Source organism: Macrobrachium nipponense, chromosome 40 (assembly GCF_015104395.2).
Source record: "Macrobrachium nipponense isolate FS-2020 chromosome 40, ASM1510439v2, whole genome shotgun sequence".
NCBI lineage: Eukaryota > Metazoa > Arthropoda > Malacostraca > Decapoda > Palaemonidae > Macrobrachium > Macrobrachium nipponense.
This window is the reverse complement of record NC_061101.1, coordinates 19264093-19284543: the sequence shown is the minus strand read 5'-3', so window position 1 is coordinate 19284543 and position 20451 is coordinate 19264093. Positions and strand designations below refer to the sequence as shown.

At 46.4% G+C, this 20451-nt stretch overlaps 2 protein-coding genes across 2 annotated transcripts in view; one reads left to right on the top strand and one right to left on the bottom strand.

The window, feature by feature from the left end:
- The window catches only part of LOC135212188 (uncharacterized), a 218018-nt gene that overhangs the window by 148099 nt on the left and 49468 nt on the right, over nt 1–20451 (bottom strand). The gene's annotated exons all lie outside the window — the stretch shown is intronic.
- The window catches only part of LOC135211781 (spidroin-1-like), a 51337-nt gene that overhangs the window by 8875 nt on the left and 22011 nt on the right, over nt 1–20451 (top strand). Inside the window, exons 3-4 of the mRNA XM_064244993.1 lie at nt 4706–4892; nt 8424–8533. Coding sequence (XP_064101063.1) covers nt 4706–4892; nt 8424–8533 — 297 coding nt within the window. The remainder of the gene's footprint in view (nt 1–4705; nt 4893–8423; nt 8534–20451) is intronic.

Genomic DNA, 20451 nt, shown 5'->3' with positions numbered 1-20451 from the left:
ACCTTTACGTAATATATTTTCATACACATTTTAAACATAAAAGCATAAACATTTCAAAAATCGACACATCGATCGCTAAATTTGCACTCTTTTTAACTCTATATTTTCGGAAGAGCGGCAGACGGAGGCATACAAGAACGAACTTGAAAAAAACATCGTAGTTGATAACTTGAAGGGGAGTTTCAAAGCTGCCTTTTTATCATATTTTCTGCACAGAAATAAAAATACCCTAGTTCGTAATACATTTTCTTACAAATTTTAAACATAAAAGCATAAACATTTGAAAAATCGACACATCGATCGCTAAATTTGCACTTTTTTTAACTCGATATTTTCGGAAGAGCGGCAGACGGCGGCATACAAGAACGAATTTGAAAAAAACATCGTAGTCGATAACTTGAAGGGGAGTTTCAAAAGCTGCCTTTTTATCATATTTCTGCACAGAAATAAAAATACCCTATTCGTAATCCATTTTCATACACATTTTAAACATAAAAGCATAAACATTTATAAAATCGACACATCGATCGCTAATTTGCACTTTTTTTAAATAGATATTCTCGGATGAGCGGCAGGCGGCGGCTTACAAGAAAGAACATGAAAAAACATCGTATTTGATAACGTGAAGGGCAGTTTCAAAAGCTGCCTTTGTATCATATTTCTGTACAGAAATAAAAATGCCTTTCACGTAATACATTTTTATACACATTTTAAACAAAAGCATGAACATTTATAAATCGACACATCCATAGCTACATTTGCACTTATGTAACTCGATATTTTCGGCATAGAACAGCGTCAGAGGCATATATTTTACCCTAGTACCTACGTAATAACTCTCCATAAAATTTGTTAATATAATTTGCATAACCTTTATGGTCTGAACGGCATTTCTACAAATGTATGAACTCTTTAGACTAACGGCGCTAAGCGGCGCTGGTTAACTGCAAAATTTGGTGCCGTAAAGATACCTTTAAAATGCCTTATTTTTTTAATGAATATTTTTGACGACTGCCGTAAAACCGATTCGCCGTTGAGTGATTGCGCCGTTAACCGCGGGCCGCCTGTATTAGACCTTTTCGGTTCTGTTTACTGCAAGGTAACAGAATTCTGTACGAGTCTACCGCGGCATAGCACACATGATTTCCCTCGAAACAAGAATGATTTGCAAGAGATGCAGAGTCATTTAGCTCGCCGAGACGTCCCTCGCTAGGGTTATGAGGGACTTGGGCCTTCCGCTGCCAAATACGACATGATTAGGCAGTGATGCTTGACGCCAGGCGTGGCGCTTGGCGGGACGCTCGGCTGGACGCCAAAGCGTTGACGCTCGGCAGGACGGCAGGCGTGACGCTTGGCTGGACGCACAACGTAATGCTTCTTCAGACATTCGCCGAGAATCAGAGAATAGTAATGAATCTCATGAAGGAGACTTATCAGAAGAAACAACTGAACAATCTTCTACAGTGTCTTCAGATTACTCCTGTTTAAGTAAAACGCAGCCTTATTAGGGAAGGAAACATGCTTGGTTAGGGAATGGAATGAGTTACTGGGGACCATTTCCTCGCTGGAGAAGTTTGTTTCCCTGAATAGACTGCAATTCAGACCTCCAGTTTTTCCTGCAGAAAAACTGGAATAGCATGGATGATCTAGAAATGATTCTGAACATCTCTCATAGTCAAGAATCGCCTAAAGGTGATGTCATGGCTCATAATCTCATAGAATTCGAATCTTGAAAAATTACTTTCGTCTTCAGAGACGTCCTCCCCGCGCAGGAGTTGGAACTCTCGGAGGGTCTCACTCCCTCTGAGGAGAACGAAGACGCTAGATGTCGCACAGGCGGCCGTCGTTTTTGGTTCCTCGGAGGGGGACGCTTCTCGTCCGTTAGCTACTTCTGCTTTGCGGTTGTCTCCTGAGCAATTGGAAGACTTTCCACCGTAAAAGAGAGCTAAGTTGCAAGATGTCGCACAGGCGGCCGTCGTCTTTGGTCTCAGGGAGGAGGACGCTTCACGTCCTCTCTCTTCTGCTGTGTTGCGATCTTCACCGGAGAGGACGTCTTCCGACGAGTATGCTTTTGAGCTCTCCGGTCGCTCCAAAGATAAATCCTTGGCGGTCCATGTGAGAAGGAGGAGGGCTTCCCCTCGCCCCTCGCCTTCTCAAAGGATCAGCCCTTCGCCTGAGAAGGAATGTTCTCCATCGAAAAGGATGATTGTGTCTTTGCAACAACAACTTGCCTCGTTGATTGCAGAGAGAAAGGCAAAGCCACATCGAGGGAGGAAGGATGATAGGCTGCCAATCAAGAGTCCAGGCAGTCCCCTTCTCCTTCTCCTCGCTCCTCTCTTTTGCCTGTTGCTTCGGTCTCTAGGTTTCGTGCAACTCCACAGAGGTTGTCTAGAGAGCACGGTTACCATCTTCCCAAACGTGCGTCAGTCGAGAAGAAGAGGAGGTCTTGGTTCGATGGCTTCGAGCCTCTTTTGAAGAAAAGTTTCAACCTGCGGCCCCTCAGTCTCCTCCTTCGCAATTGTTATCTTCGAAGGCCATCAAGACTCCAGGATTCTTGAAGATGGCTACTTCATTTTCAAGGCCCTTATGGTCTTTATGACTTTAATGAAGAACGTGGCGAGGTGGCTTCATCTTGCGAATATCAGAGCCTCTATGTACCTGGACGACTGGCTCATTCGTGCCTCCACTCAAACGTGGTGTCTGAAGGATTTTCAAGCAACTTTATCGTTGGTGAAGTCCCTGGGACTACTAGTGAATTTCGAAAAGTCACATCTGATCCCGACGCAGTCCATCGTGTATCTAGGGATTCAGATGGATTCGGTGGCTTTTCGAGCTTTTCAGTCTCAGGTACGTCAGCAACAAGGCTTAGGCAAAGTGTCAGCCTTCCTAGGGAGAGAATCATGCTCAGTGAGGAAATGGATGAGTCTGCTGGGGACCATTTCCTCACTGGACAGGTTTGTTTCCTTAGGGAGACTGTACATCAGGCCGCTCCAATTTTTTCTCAAGGACAATTGGAAGGACAAGAAGAACCTGGATATGATCTTGAAAATCTCGGGAGAGGTAAAACAACACTAGAAATGGTGGCTAGATCCAGTGAAGTTGTCGGAGGGCGTGTCTCTCAAGCTTCAGAGCCCCGACCTAGTGTTGTTCTTCGACGTGTCCACCACAGGGTGGGGAGCAACATTGGAGGGGGAAAAAGTGTCGGGCACCTGGAGAGGGGAACAGGTGTCCTGGCACATAAACCTAAAAGAGATGGCAGCCATCTTTTTAGCGCTCAAGTTCTTCCAAGACAGTCTCTCGTCGCATAGTCCAAGTCAACTCAGACAACACCACAGCTCTGTCGTACATCAAGAAACAGGGAGGAACACATTCTCGGTCCCTGTTTGCCCTGGCAAAGGAGATCTTGCTGTGGGCAAGAGCACGGGACGTCACGATCCTTACGAGGTTCGTAGCAGGAGTCGAGAACGTCTGGGCAGATTTCCTCAGCAGGCGAGGTCCACTTCTGCCAACCGAGTGGACTCTACATCAGGAGGTATGCCAAGAGCTGTGGGGGTTATGGGGCATCCGCTCGTAGACATCTTTGCGACGTCCAGGACGAAGAGACTTCCACTGTACTGCTCCCCGGTGCTCGATCCAGGGGCAGTGGCAATAGACGCCCTTCTCTGGGACTGGACGGGGATGGACCTGTACGCCTTTCCCCCGTTCAAGATTCTAGGGAAAGTTCTGAGAAAGTTTGAAGCGTCGGAAGGCACGAGAATGACTTGGATCGCCCCGTTCTGGCCTGCGAGAGACTGGTTCACAGAGGTCATGGCCTTCGTAATAGACTTCCTGAGGATGCTTCCAGTAAGGACAGATCTACTTAGACAGCCCCACTTCGAGAGGTACCACGGAAACCTCTCCGCTCTGAGTCTGACTGCATTCAGACTATCCAAAAGTTGGCCAGAGCGAGAGGCTTTTCTAGGTCAGTGGCGAGAGCTATCGCCAATGCAAGGAGAGCTTCATCCAGCACAGTGTACCAATCGAAGTGGACAGTCTTCAGGAGTTGGTGCTAGAAGAACGGCATTTCCTCCACCACGACCTCTGTGAGCCAGATTGCTGACTTCCTACTATACCTGAGGAGGGACCTGAAACTTGCAGTCTCTACAATTAAGGGATATAGGAGTGTGCTTTCAGTTGTCTTTAGGCACAGAGGCCTGGAATTGGCGGACAACAGAGACCTTCACGATCTCTTGAGATCTTTCGAAACAACGAAGGTTCAGCAACCCAGGTTGCCGTCTTGGAACTTGGACGTAGTTCTGAAGTTCCTCATGTCCAGTCCATTCGAACCTATGCATACGGCTTCTTTGAAAGATGTTACTAGAAAAGCTATCTTCCTGACTGCTCTGGCGACGGCAAAGAGAGTCGGCGAAGTTCAAGCGGTTAGCAAGTACGTTGGCTTTAAAGGTTATAACGCGGTCTGTTCCTTGAGCCCAACGTTCCTGGCAAAAAATGAAAATCCGTCCAACCCTTGGCCTAGGACTTTCGACAATAAAGGGATGGCTGAGATCGTTGGGCGCGAGCCAGAGAGAGTTCTGTGCCCTGTCAGGGCTCTCAAATCCTACCTAAAGAAGACGAAGGATTGTAGAGGTCCTTCTGATAACTTGTGGTGTTCGGTCAGGAAGCCAAGTTTACCAATGTCAAAGAATGCTCTGGCTTTTTTCTTCAGGGACACCATCAAGGAAGCGCATTCATCTTGTGAAGACAGTGATATGAAAGTGTTGAAGGTGAATGCACATGAAGTGAGGGCTATTTCTACGTCAGTAGCCTTCCAAAAGAACATGGCACTCAATGACATCTTGAATGCCACCTTTTGGCATAGTAACTCAGTGTTTGCCTCACACTACCTTCGGGAGGTGAGGACTACATACGAGAACTGCTACTCTTTGGGCCCATATGTCGCCGCAGACACTATATTGGGGACAGAGAGTAGCACTCTTCCTATCATATAGGAAATAATATGTTAGTTTGGACTTTTTATTTTTATTTATTTTTATTGGTTATGTTTATGTAGGTGTTTATTTTTGTGGTTGTGGGTTGGCCGCCTGGGGCGGACTTCCCTTCATTAGCCTAGGTTATACGAAGTTTAACCAGATAGGCTAGGTCAGGTGGTAATGTTTTTGCTTCGCCCTCATAGTAGGGTAAAATGGTCTTGTCACATTGTGGTCACGTCCCCGTTGACAGATCATCTGGAGCGCACCAGCTACACAGGTCACATCCTTGCTGGAACCTCTAGGAATGCATTACCCGGAATCGATGTCTATAAATATAGGATCTAGTTGCATTGTTGTCACGTCCCCGTTGACAGATCCTCTAGAACTCAACAGCTTCACAGGTCACTACCTTGCTGGAGTCTCTAGTAAAGCAGAAGCAGACTTGGGTGATGGTAATCACGAAGTCAGATATGCTAACAGGTAAGGAACCAAGATGTCAATCATCTACATGAAATTGTTTCCCAAATCCGAGTCTGTCTCCCCCTTCCTCCAAAGGTGGGATTCAGCTATATATATATCTAGCAGGTAAGCTTCATGATCAAAATGATATTGTTGTTGTACAATAAAGTTTGTTCATACTTACCTGGCAGATATATATAATCAAAGTGCCCACCCACCTCCCCTCAGGAGACAGTGGCACTAGAAAATTGGAATTGTTCTTAACGCCCGCCTCCCAGCGGCGGGAATGGGTACTACCATCTGGCCGTCCACTGCATGTGCCGGGAGTTTTGATATCCACTTACTGGAAGTGTAATTCCATTTTTGCGACTCACTATCAAAAGAAATGGGGACAGTTTTTGAAAATTCTAGTACCTTTGTTCCATTATCGGTGGCTAGCATGTTATTGGGGGAAGAACCATAGGAAGCATTCCTTCCTATCCTTGACCTCTTCCCATTGAAATATTTTGAGTCTTTTTGGAGGGTTACTTTATACCTGGAGCCTACCAATCTTTAGTGGTTGGGTTATGGTTTTTAATTTTACAGTGTAGGTGAGAGCGTTGTCGGGTGCTTTGTGGGTAATTGGAATACTCCTTTACTATTATGCTTTGTGGGTAATTGGAATACTCCTTTACTATTATGCTTTGTGGGTAATTGGAATACTCCTTTACTACCATTATGCTTTGCTGGTAATTGGAATACTCCTTTACTCCAAAGTTCCAACATAAAAGTAGAGGCTCTGGTGGCTATTCTGCCAAGTCACTGCAGGTCAAGATGAGCACCGAACAGAGGCAGCAATTTTATGCAGTAGATCTCTTACCAGGTAAAGAGAACAAACATTTTACCAATTCTTACAGATTTTGTTTCAAATTCATCTTCATATTTGACTGTTTTACTGTCCATAGATCCCGCTTCCTATCAATGTCTGTTTCAGCTATGTAAATACTTGGTAACATACTTATATGAAAACAGTATTTTCATAATACAATTGAGTTTCAAATATACTTACTAAATAATTACAGATTGGAGCCCTCCCTCCTCCCCTCTCATGGGCATAAAAGCACAGATGTAGTTAATTTCTCTGATTTGTTGTGTCTATTGTTCTCCAAGGGCAGGGTAGTCACTTACACAAGTGGAGATTTCAAATTTAGGCTGCCATGAGAGTGGAAAAGTAAATACAGTGGTACCTCGACTCTTGAACAAATCCGGTTACGAACCAAATGTTAAAAAGAAAAATTTTTCCGGTTAGTGAACCGTGCTTCATGCCCCAAACACACAAACAATAGGTTAACCTCTTTTTCTCCTCTTTGTCTATCCAATTTTCTAGTTAGGCTAACCCCTTTTCCTCAATCTCTCTATCTATCCCATCTTCTGGTTAAGTTAAAAAAGTGAAAGAATGGTAAAAGTATCGTTAGTAATGTTATATTTGTTGTGTGTACGCATACAGCTAGAAACTGCTGATTTGCCATGAACAACGAAATCCAATAACAACAGCGGTTTACTTGTATTTCAACCACCATACGATAGTAAAAAATTACCATTAGTCATGTTGCAAATGATGTTAGTAGATTAGGACTGATATATTTTTATATTACCGTATCCTTATTTGCTATGGATAAAAGATTGGCAAGGGCATATACTGCTAAATTTAAGCTGCAAGTTGTAGCTGAAGCTGAGGAAAGAATGTTCATCTGCTAACAACTATTATTGTGTGCAATGGCAAACTTCGGTATAGCACCGTCAAACGCCAAATAGTTTTAATCAAAACTATTTGGCATGAAAGAACACATTTTACTGTTTTCACTGATAAAAGATAAATGTGTAAAGGTCATAGTATTCTGATGAAATAAGTGAAAATATCGAACGCACTCTGTTGATTTTTTTACGCAATAAACATGCCCTCAGTGCCACAACATATGCGCCAATGGTGCAGAGAATTCAAAGACAGAGGTACAGACTTCCATAATGCATTTTAGAACCGGAGAGGATCTGAAAGAAGATGTTTTAAGCTACCTTTGTGGAGTGGCGGGAGATTTCTACAATTCAGGCATGAAGAAGATGGTACACCGCATGCAAAAATGCATTGATCTCAATGGCGATTATGTCGAAAAATAGGAAAAAGTCTAAGCTTTCCAAAAATTTATTGTTCCATGCCAATAATGATGTTTTTCATTGTGAAAAATCTTGGGAACCTTCCTTTTAACGGACAATCTCGTATATTATATATATATATATATATATATATATATATATATATATATATATATATATATATATATATATATATATATATATATATATATATTTATATTTATATATATTTTTTTAAAATTATAATTACAGCTTACACAGTATCATAACATATAAGAGCTAAACTCAGTAACAAATTCTGAGCATATTTAATCTACGTAAAATTATAAACCATCCTTAGATGGAATGTTGGGACAGTGATGTATAGCACATGGTACATTTTTCCCACAAAGTTCAAATTGTATGGTGCAAAATCTTGGACATGTATGTGTGTGTTCCAGAATCCACCCAAGGTATAAGTAAACATACATACATGTACCTGGCCACAAGGGATTAAGAATATGCATGCATACATATATGTATGTTTTTTTTTTTTACATGTGTTAGTGCCTGTATGTGTTTTTAGAGGAATATCAGGGAAAAATAAATAAGTCAAGCAAATTGTTCAAGTCTGTTAAATCAAGTATTCATGCAGACAAAAGTTATATAAATGAAAAATTAAACGAGTTCTTGTAATAAGGTATGGTAAAGACAACAGAAGTCAAACTAACAAGAACATGAACTTAATGTACAAACAATCACCAAAACAGACAAGTATATTTTTACATAAATTGTATATTATGTAAATGTGAATTTTGAATATTATGTAAATGTGAATTTTGTATATTATGTAAATGTGAATTCATTTTTTGTTTTTCATTGCAGACTGATGAAGATCTTAAAGAATTTGACAGGCAATTTGCCAATTGGGAGAAACAGTTTACACAATGGCAAGAAGAGAATAAGAACCATCCTGACAAGTCTGGCCTTAAAAAGTGAGTAATAGAACCATGATTCTCTCTCTCTCTCTCTCTCTCTCTCTCTCTCTCTCTCTCTCTCTCTCTCTCTCTCTCTCTCTCTCTCTCTGTTTATGTTTCAACATTGTTCTTTTATGTTTTTCCACTTCTTGACCATTCCAATAGTTTTTGCTATCTTTTGTGTATATTTCAAGTACTGTATGTGCATGGTGAATGGAGCCAATGATCATCTTTCTCCCTTTGTGGAATTTGAGTTGGTACTTGGTATATATTCTGTTCAAAGAGAAGTCTGGTTATCCAAGAAATTCCTTTGACTTTTCCTGATAGTTTTTTGAGGTTTGCTGTTCCAAGATATGTTTTTTGAAGGTCGCTGTTCCGAGGGTCGCTGTTCTAAGAGAAGTTTTTTGAGGTTTGCTGATCCAAGAGAAGTTTTTTGAAGTTTCCTGTTCCAAGAAAAGTTTTTTGAGGTTTGCTGTTCCAAGAGAAGTTTTTTGAGGTTTGCTGTTCTAAGAGAAGTCTGTTTTCAAGTAATTCCTTTGACTTTTCCATGTGGATTTTGAGGTTTTCAGTTGCATGGCCTCCAACTCCTTCACGTCATCTGTCGTAAGCTTCTCTTGGTGCTCCTTGAGAAGGTCATTGATGTCGTCCTCGTCAACGACCAGCCCCATGGACTTGCCGAGTGCAACGATCTTGTCAAGATCTGGTTGCGAAACAGTTTCAGGATCATCAACTGTTTCTGAATCTGCATCAGCTTCGCCCACGTTGAATCTCTCGAAGTCTCGGGCAGATATGGCATCAGGCCAGAGTTTCCTCCACAAAGAATTCAAGGTTAGCCTCGAAACCTCCTGCCAAGCTTGATCAATGAGTCGGATGCATATCACAACATCGTAATGCTCCTTCCAAAATTCACGCAAGGTGAGGTTTGTGGTATCGGTGATGTCAAAACATCTCTTGAAAAGATGTTTCGTATACAGCTTCTTGAAGTTTGATATCACTTGCTAGTCTATGGGCTGGAGGAGAGGGGTGGTGTTAGGCGGAAGATAAAGAACCTTGATGAAAGAATACTCCGCTAGGATATCTTCCTCGAGGCCAGGAGGGTGAGCAGGGGCATTGTTCAACAACAGCAGACATTTCAAAGGGAGGCACTTCTCTTCCAAGAATTTCTTCACTGTCGGACCGAAACACAGATTTACCCACTCGGTGAACAAAAGTCTCGTTACCCAGGCTTTCGCATTAGCCCTCCACATCACCGGAAGCTTCTCCTTTAGCACTGTGGGCCTTGAAGGCTCGAGGAGTCTCGGAATGATACACAAGTAGGGGCTTGACCTTACAATCCCCACTGGTGTTGGAACAAAGTGCGAGCGTAAGCCTGTCTTTCATAGGTTTATGCCCGGGTAGCTTCTTCTCTTCTTCCGTGATGTACGTCCGACAAGGCATTTTTTTCCAAAAAAGGCCAGTCTCGTCACAATTGAAGACTTGCTGAGAACTGTAGCCTTCCTTGATCGCTGAGAACTGTAGCCTTCCTCGATCGTCATCTCGTTGAACGTCTTAATAAAGGCTTCTGCCACTTTCGTGTCCGAGCTGGCAGCCTCCCCATGCTGCACCACCGAATGGATGTCAGTCCGTTTACGGAATTTATCAAATCAGATCACCAAAAATAGCACTGCCCTTGTGGCAGATTGCCGTCTCAGTTATCATATCGCCAGTGATTTCTTTGTCTTTAATCCATACAAGAAGCAGCCTCTCCATCTCATCATGCACGTGGCTCCTCTTGTTGGACAAAATAATTATGCCCTTGGAAGGTGTAGCTGCTTTGATGGCTTCTTTCTGCTTAAGGTTGGTGCCTATTGTCGACGGATTTTGGCCGTATTCCTTAGCGAACACACTCAACCACATGCCAGCTTCATACTTTTTAATTATCTCCATCTTTCAGTGAACTTCAGCAACATTCTTGGGCCCCATGGCTAATTAAGTTAATTGAGTTCAGACACAACACAATAAAGTAACTTACTACGAAGAAAGCGAAATCACTAACACGAATTTACGTTAACAAACGAAATCTATGTGAACGAACGAATTCCGCGTGCGTACGATAACGATGTGATGAAGTGGTCGAGGGACGCCTTTACGTAGAGGGATGATGGGACAGATGCTGACCAATAGGAGAGCAGGATCTTACAGCAGTGACTAGCAACCAATGGGAGAGCGGGAGGATGGTGGCGAGTCTTTTCAGTTGGCGGCGCGAGATTTTTAACATTTTTCTCGACGGTCCGGGCGAATCTCGGACTTTATCCTTTTGCAACCTGAATTATTTTCATATACAGAAGCGAAGAAATCTTCGTCTTTGCTTTCGTAAATAACTTGGATTTTTTGTAAGTAGGGACTTTCTTATGTCGAGGTTCCACTATATATATTGCAATACACCCCCTGAACACCTGAATAAGCCCTGGTCACTTACCAGCCCGAACCCTCTTTTATTAAAAAATTTACCAAATCTTTGGTTAAAATAAACGATCAGTGTTGCCAATCTCCTGGCAAACACCCTCGTTACCTAGTTACCAGCCCACCGCTGGTAGCCCTGCCTCATGGGCCGGTCACACCTGCCCTCTCACGTCAATCACTTATCGTTCGCGGTGGAGTACGGACGTATCCACAGCGAACTTCTTTTGGTCTTGCCCGGCCTTCATTTGCACCGTTGAATTGATTAAATTTGGTGACGAATTACGCATCCCTTTGGATTACGGTTTGAATTGCTCTGTACACCTTATCATTAGACATGGATTCGGCTAAGGAAGAAACAACACAGGCTATGACAACGACATCAACTTCTGCATCCTCGGCCACGACATCACAGAAAACGACGAGCGGAAGTTCAACGACGTATCGTGCAAGAAGAGGATGAGTACCCTAAGACATGACAGTCATTCCTTATGCGTAAATTGTAGGCCTGTCCAATGTAATGTAAAGACTAGATGTGTGGAATGTCAGGAGTGGTCTTTGGATCAGATGTTAGGGTATCTTAAACATAGGAAAGGTTTCGTATCAAGAAGTAAGCGTAGGCAGGAAGAGTCTAACGTAGAACAAGATAGAGATTTAGAGACAGTGCTTTTTAAGAAACTTGAGAGTAGGTTGACATCGAGTATGACGTCTCTGTTTACTGATTTTATGTCAAGGCTGAGTGAAGATAGATCAAGCAATAGGGATACTGAAATTACTAATCGTTCTTTTCCAGCTCCCCTGCCTGTTCCAGAACCAGCCCTAACCGGTGCTGGGGGTTATGGGGATCCGCAAGCCCACAGGGCAGGATCCGCCGTCCCCCCTGGCGCGGAGCAGGCAGAGTTAGTAGCAGTTTCCCCTTTAATCCCTAACAAAGATGGTAAGTCTATATCAGAATTAGGAGACAAAGTGACAGATAGGAAGATAGCACCAGGTGTGGAGGAAAAGATCTCTTTAGCCTTAGAAGAAAGACCAGAAGCAAAGATGGCCAGGGTTCTTTCTCCGCTCGATCCAGCGGATTGTATTTTTCCCTCGGGTCTATCATCCCGGGGAAAAACTGATAAAGGTATTGGTAAGAATGTAATTCAGTCCTCGTCTACTAATAAATTCGTAGAGGAGTTTCCTTCTTCTTCTTGAGCTCCGATTGGTCCGGGGTTAATCCCAGTCCTTCGGGTAGGTTAGATCAAGGGCTAAATATAGCAGAGTACAATGCTAATTTTCTCGGGTTATCACAGGGGTATAGAACTCTAGTTAGGCAGTGTTTTCTGATGAACTACAGTGACATCAGAAATCACGTGCTTAAGAATTTTCCTGAATTTGAAGATGATCTTAGTTTTGATTTTCAAGGTGGAGATTTTTCAATTTATTGGCTCTCTTTAAAGAAGATGAATGAGGGATGTAGCCCTTCTGAATCTATGTTTCAACTTCCTTCCTATCTCCTCCTTCCTTCTTCTTCTTCTTCCTTTTCTGTTACTTCTTCGGAACTGATATCTGTTAGGATGTATCCTTACTCTTCAGTCGTTCCTAAGACTGATACGACAAGATCGGCAGGGTTTGGGGGTTCTTTGAGCTCACTGCGCACAACCCGAGAGTCAGGTTGGAATACTGTATTGACTGACAGTAACATGGCTAGCTCTTTGGCAAAGGGGTGGTAGGAGCATGACGGTTGGTTTTTCATCAGGGCAAAGAGACAGCACTGACAGTGTAGGTTTTCGTCACCCACCGTCGGGGACTTCATTGGGTTCGGATATCCTTCCAGATTCAGGTATTGCTTCTGGTTAAGTAACATTCACCATTTAGTCTCTAAAGCTTCGGTAGACGTAGGGTCTCGGGTACATTAGCTATGACGCAAGGCAGAGTGGATCGAGTACTTAAGGTGCCAGATATGGCGGTTAGGAGTAGCGGAGTGACAGGTAGCTGCGGGATGGTCAACACTCAGGTAGGTAATATGACTAATGTACAGGCAGGAAACATACAAACACAGGTAGCAGGGGCAAGGACAGGAAATGTGGAAGGGGTAAGGACAGGAGATTTTTTAGGTGTTCAGGCTGCTTGGCCGGAAGTATCTGGCAACCAGAGGGTGGGCGGAGCGAGTGCGACTGTTGCGTCATCGAGGGACAGGAGACGCGTAATATGACGATGCCGAGTTCGTCTGCATTCGGTAACACTGCACCTGATAGACAGTCTGCGTTCCAGACTAGTCATTGGGACAGTAGCTCACCTGAGCTGTTGACAACACTGCCGTCTTGGCAAAGTGTCGATGCGCCTCGTCATCCACCTGTGCCTATTGACGATATTTCTGGCTGGCGGAGGGAGGGGGTTGGTATAAGTGGTGAAGGGTTGAATTTATCGGTAGGTTTAGGAGATGTACAGTCCGCTTCTATGACAGGGCGAGCTCGGCCTTCGGACGTAATCCAAGAAGACGAGTTGGATGAAGACACAGCTGCTGTTGATGATCTTTCGAGTCAAGTGCGTGACAGCGAATACAGCAGGATGATTCATTTCATCCAGGATATTTTTCCCGGAGGCAAAGGGAGAGGATCAACCGTTCCAGCAGAGTCATTCAGTTTTTGAGGAATTATATGCTACTAAACCTCCCGTAGTGTACTCTTCGAACAAACTTCCTTGGTTCGGGAGAGTCGAACAAGCTCTGAAAGAGGCGGACAAGAGACTAGCTTCAGTGGTAGGACTTAATAGGCAGGACACGGCGCTCCTTCCTCCAAGGAAGCCGTTGTATGGAGTATCTGGGAACCCTTCGTCGGGGATTCGGGTTCCTCTCAATGAATCTATTGAGGGGTTAATTCTTAGATCTCTGGCTTCATCTAGGCTGGTTAGTGTTTCTCTGAAGGAGGCAACTACCTTGGAAAACGTATTTAGGAATCAGACGGAGGCCTTGTCACACACAATGTGGACTTTGTGTGGCTTGATGGGGTTCTTGAAGAAGGATGGTTTTGTTCCTTCAGACCCTGGACTGTTTGATAACCTCATCACTTCAGTTTCCATGGGCCTGGCACACCAGGCAAATTGTGTGGCAGGGTGTATGACATTCATTGGTAAGAAAAGGCGAGACCTTTACCTTAATCATTTGCCCCCGCATTTCCCGGATCTACACAAAAGGATTTTGTCCCGTTCTCCAATAACATTGACTAGTTCGTTATTTAACGAACAGGAAGTGACCAATATGATGAATTTTGTATCATCAACCTCAACAGTGGAGTCTCAACAAGCATTGATCAGAGTAGCAGCGCAAGGATCTAGATCTCCAAAAGGAACAAGGATGTCGTCTCCAGGTAAGCGGCGATCAGATTCTCGTTCTCCTTCTAGGTCTCCAAAGAAGGTTAGATTCGCGAAGAGGTCGGCTCACTCGACTTCCGCGAAGGCAGGAGCTTCAAGGAAGAATTTTCGCAAATAGGAGACATCACTCTCGGGAATACCAGTAGGGGGTTGCCTCTCTCAGTTCACCGTCCACTGGAGAGAGTACAATGCAGACAGTTGGGTATTGGAGGTGCTGGAGAAGGGGTACAAGATTTCTCTTTGTTCGGTTCCTCCTCTCTCCAAGACACCGATTCGTCTGCACAGTTATGCTCCTTCATCCATCAGGGGTATAGCTTTAGAAGAAGAGATTCAGGCTCTAATCCAAAAAGGGGCAATAGAGCCTGCACCCCCAACCCCAGGGTTTTACAGTCGAATTTTCGTCACAAAGAAGGCTTCAGGGTCTTGGAGACCCATTATAGACCTATCAGAGCTCAACAAGAGAGTGAAATGTACAAAATTCCACATGGAAACCGTGGCTTCAGTGTTGAGGTCAGTTCGAAGAAACGATTGGATGGTGACGGTGGACCTCAAGGATGCGTACCTCCAGATTCCAATTCATCAGGAGTCGAGGAGGCTCCTTCGTTTCTCGGGTCCACCGGGTACCTTCCAGTTCAAGGTACTTTGCTTCGGGCTGACCACGGCTCCTCAGGTCTTCACGAGAGTGATGTCTCCAGTTTCAAAGATAATGCACAGTCAAGGTTTTCGGATGAGAAGATACCTGGACGACTGGCTAATTCAGGCGGACTCCAAGAAAGAAGCAGTAAGAGCGACAAGCTTTTTGCTGGATTTATGTGTGAAGTTGGGTATAAGGATAAACGAGGACAAGAGCGATCTTGTGCCTTCACAGGAGAAGACTTATTTAGGGATGAGGATTCAGACGCCTCTTTTGAAGGCTTTCCCGACCTCAGAAAGGGTCGAGATGTTACTAGGCCAACTGGAGGAGTTCAGGTCGACAAGAGAACAACCAGTTTCGGAATGGCTAAGTCTCCTGGGGAGAATGTCCTCTCTCTCCCTTCTGGTTCCTCGGTCTCGTCTATGGATGCGTTCCTTGCAGGCATGTCTCAGGAATCGCTGGGACTTTCGGGACAAGGGTGCAGTGATCAGCTGGGACGATTCTTGCCGAGAGGATCTTCGGTGGTGGTCAGAAGAACATCATCTGACCACCGGTGTAGAGTTAGACCTTCCGATTCCGGACGTTCATCTGTTCACAGATGCCTCGGATCAGGGTTGGGGAGCAATCCTGGAGGGAGCTCAAGCCAAGGGCCTTTGGAGGGATCCGGATCGGAGAGAGTCCATAAATTTCAGGGAACTCAGGGCGGTAGAGGAGGCATTATGCACCTTCGAGGAACAGGTGTTAAATCTTACAGTGGCCTTGTTTTCAGACAACTCCACAGCATTAGCATACCTGAAAAAGGAAGGAGGTACAAGATCCTTCAATCTGAACGAAGTGGCACAGAGAATTTTAAGGTGGTGCGAGACACACAGGGTAAAGATTCTACCACAATTCATCGCAGGCAAAAGGAATGTGGTGGCAGATGCCTTGAGCAGATCTAGGGAAGTTCTGGGGCAGAATGGACCTGATCAGGAGGAAGTAGACCTCCTTTTAAAAAGATGGCCAGGAACGAGAGATCTTTTTTGCCACGAGTTCAAGAACCACCGACTACCGGTTTACTTTTCACTGGTGACGGATCCTATGTCAGCGGGTACAGACGCGATGTTACAGTCATGGGACAGGATGCAGGTGTATGCGTTCCCTCCTTTCGGCATGTTGGATCAGGTACTGAGGAAACTCATGGACTGTTCAAACACTCAGATGACCCTAATCGCCCCTTTCTAGCCTCAAAGATCTTGGTTCCCGGATCTTCTACAAATGCTAATAATGCCCCCAGTAGTTCTTCCTCACAGAAAGGACCTTTTAAGACAGCCACATTTTCATCGGTTCCACCAAAACCTTCGAGTGCTAAGGCTGGCTGCATGGAGACTATCCAGCGAGCAGCAAGAGAAGCGGGTTTTTCACGAGGAGTGGCTAGACAGCTTACTCTCTGTCTAAGAAAATTCCACAAGAAGACTATAACAAGTGCGGGTGGGCCATGTATAGAAGTTGGTGCAGGTCGCAGGGACATACTATTTCCAGTCCTACAATTCCGAAAATAGCGGAATTCTTGCTCTTTCTTAGACAAAGGAAGAATCTCTCGTACTCGTCAATTGCAGGGTATAGAGCTATGCTTAGTAACACTTTTCGTTTCCATCTACCTGAAATATCTTCCAGCAGAGTGATTCATGATTTGTTGAGGTCTTTCAAGATCGAGAAGCCAAGGACCCCATCTCACGCACCTCCCTGGAATCTTTCAATGGTCTTAGGTTTGTTGGCGTCTTCAGATTTTGAACCTTTGGAGAGAGTAACGCTGAAAGAGCTGACGAAAAAGGTCCTCTTTCTAGTAGCATTAGCAACAGCTAGAAGAATAGGGGAACTTCAAGCCATCGCCAGAGATATCTCGTGGGTTGGAGAGGATCTGTTCCTGTCTTACCTTCCCGAATTCAGAGCAAAGACAGAGTCAGAGTCTAATCCTCTTCCCAGGTCGTTTAGAGTAACAGCGTTGACCGACTTCGGGGGAGGAGACGAGGAAGAGTTGCGGTTATGTCCGGTGAGAGCATTGAGAGCTTACGTGAATAAGATAAAGAAACTGAAACCCAGACCCAGAACCTTATTCGTTTCCCCCAAAAATCCCTCTAGATCGATCTCCAAAAACGCAATCAGCTTTTTCCTCAGGGAAGTCATTCGACAGGCAATAACTAAAGGGTCAACTGGTTCAGATAGTTCAGAGTTGACAGGAGTCAGAGCTCATAGCATAAGGGGAATGGCAACTTCGGCAGCTTTCTTAAGAAATTTTTCAGTATCGGCGATTCTGCAGGCAGCAACTTGGAAGTCTGTTTCGGTTTTCTTTAGGTCCGTTCGTGGCAGCGGGAGCAGTTATAGGGGATAACCGTTAGTTAATACGAGTCCGTGATCAGAATTAGTATTAGAGTAGTGAGCAAATATTAGGGATATGTAGGAGGCATTCATGATAGGACATATTACGAGAGGATTCTAAGTATTAGGACAGATAGGAAAGAACAGGTCTGGGCCTATCTGAGGGTATTCTTCCACTTATCAGGCACAGAACAGACAGGCAGGTACAACACTACAGGAGAGGACAGCGCTACGAACGAAGACACCGTCGCAGACGCACCGATGGACAGACACCACAACGTTTTTGTTTTCTCCTCCGTACATGAGAGGCCTAAGGCCACATGGGAGGTCTTCAGTTTCCCTCCATACATGAGAGGCCGAGAGCCACATGGGAGGTCTTCAGATTCCCTCCATACATGACAGGCCGAGAGCCACATGGGAGGTCTTCAGCTTTCCTCTACTCAGGTGAGGCACATAGCCACCTGAGAGGAAACAGGTTTGTATCCCTCCTGCACTCAATGAGTTTTAACCTTTAGAGTAGAGGTGCAGAGAGTCTTTCCCTCCACACATGGGAGGCCTAGAAGGTCACACATGGGAGATTAGTTTGGACGGGTGACAAAGGAACTTGAGACTGACTCGGGTACTCGTCTCCAAATGCATTCTGGTAAAGAAAATGAGTCGGGTGAGTGCTTAATTATATTGACTGACAACTGGTACAGTGGAGGGCCGGGCAGATTTGATTCCCCACCTCCAAATTAATGTTGTTAATCGGGCTTATTCAGGTGTTCAGGGGGTGTATTGCAATATGAAGTTTTTATTGTAAAACTAATTTGTTCCGATGCGAGATACTTACCTCGAACCATTTCATAGGAGATTCCCGGATGTCGATCCGGGTCCGACCAGAAAATTCTGGTTATATGCCGCACCCAGGTCAGGCCTATGCCCCAGGGGTCGAAGACCAAGCCATCCTAATGACCTATAGTCAGTCTTCTCTGGTCGCAGGAGCGTGATACGCCCCTGCTCGTCCGGTGTCCGGCCCTTATCCTTTGTCCATGTGTGTGCTTTGTGTGCGTGTATCGTGTTTTTGTGCGATGTCGGCCTCGGAGCCATCAACGTCGTTGCCCCGGTCCTGAAGGACGGGCTTGTGGAGCTTTTCTCTCTCCCCCCTCTGATTGATCCTCATTCTTTGTGTAATTCGTGTAGGGGGGGCGCTTGCTCTAAAGGACAACACGTGCTTGGAGTGCATTTTCTTGGCCATCGTATCAGTGGGATTTGGCTTCCACTAAGAAGAAAAGAAGTCTAAATCTTCTTCGGCGAAGATTTCGCGGGGATCGAGGAGTGAGAGCCAGCAGCAGAGAAGACGGGGGTGGGGGCGGGCTTTGAGAGACGGCGGCGCCCCTTCTCCTTCGGTATCGTCGGAGAGGAAGTCTCCCGCCTTGCTACAGGTTCTTTCTCCTGCCCCCTCCCAGCGAGGGGCCTAGGTGAGTCCGTTGCCGGATCTCCCCCCAGGGGGGGCTCCCCGATGAGTCGTTTCCCCAAACAGGTGGTGGTACCGGAGGCTTCCGCGGTGCTGAGGGACTGCTGGTCGCGGTTGCAGCTCCAGGGCCTCCCCCGTCCTGGTCCTCTCTGGCCATCGGTGGCAGGGGGGGGACCCGTCCCTCCCCTCTGCGGAGCTTCCCGCTTCGGCTCTCCCCGCTTCGTCTACGGCTCTCCCCGCTTCGTCTACTCTCTCCCCGCTACAGTGCCTCGCTGCGGCCCCTCCGCTCTCGAGCGGAGCCTCGCCGCTCGCGGCCGGACCCGGACCGGTTTACCCGGTCACGGATCCACCCAACCACCCGGCTCCAACCCTTTTCCCTTCTGCCGTTGGGGATGTCTTTCCCCCTCGTACTCCGGGCAGATCCCCAGTGAAGGACGATGCATTCCCGTCCTGGGGCTTCCCGTCTAGGGGACAGGAGGAGCCGGGAATGGCCTTGAGGGCGGCCTTGAGGGCGGCCTTCAGGGGCGGTCCCGATGTGATAGAGGTGTCCCCGACGCGGCCGAAACGCTCCTCGCGTTCCCCCCGCGATGGGAGTCGCCGGAGGAGAAGCAAGAGACGTCGGGATTCGTCAGGGGAGAGGAGTTCTTCAAGTATACTCAAGGGAGAGATCCTACCGTAGGAGGAGACGCTCCTCCAAGAAGAGGCGCCGTCATGGGAGACGCAGGAGACGTAGCTACTCCTCGTCCTCGAGCGGCTCTTCCCGCTCTCATCATCGTAGCCGGGCATCGTAGAGGGAGTGACAGGCGTCGGGACATCTCCCCCCAGGGGGGGGGGGGGGGGGGGGGTGGGGGGCGGAGGAAGCTTCTCCTTCCCCGAGGGTGGGCCCCCACCCCATAGCCCCCAGGAAGGTCTCTCATGGGGGTTCCCGCCGTCTCCCTCCCTACTCGTCCCTCGGTCCCGGTGGATCCTGCCTCGGTCTCGTCAGCCATAGGGTTGGCCTCCATGACCGAGCGGGCTCCCTTCTTCCGTGTTCCCACACGATTGTCGCCTTCGCGGATGGAGCCTAGAGCATACCTCCTTAGGGGGTGCAGAGCCCCTCCAAAAGCTCAGGTATGAGTAACCTCCTCGGGATGGGCCAGGCGTTCGGGGCATCCCCCCTTGCAGGAAGACCGGTGTGCAACTGGGTTTAGGAGCCCCTCTCCGGGGGGGAGCTTCTCCAGCTTCCCTCCAGCTAGGGTCTGGGGGCTCTCCTCCGTCGCGGGACGCTGAGGAAGAGACCCTTATCCAGGAGGTACTCCAGAATGCCACTGGAGGAGAATTGGGGTCCAGTGGATGAAGGTTCTGCTTTCAGGAGAGTCCTCTCTCTGATTAGGTCCATGAAACCGGCTAGAGGAGCCAGCCCCGACGGTAGAGGACAACAATCCATGGGCGGTGGACTTTCTGTTCAGGGATCCAGAGGAACCCAAGCCCTCTCTCAGCCTCCCTAGGTCCACCAATACGGAGAAGGCCCTGACGGTGGTGGAAAAACTCATTGCAGGCTCCAGTAACTCCTTGCGTTGGCACTCCTCGGCTAGGACTACTCCCAGCGTCTAAGCCGAGTCAGAGGAGGCTATATGGCCCGGGAGGTGCCCCTCTCCTCCCCAAATCCGTGGAGGGTAACTTGGCAGCCCTAGCGCCCGGACTCTCGGAAGAGAGCTC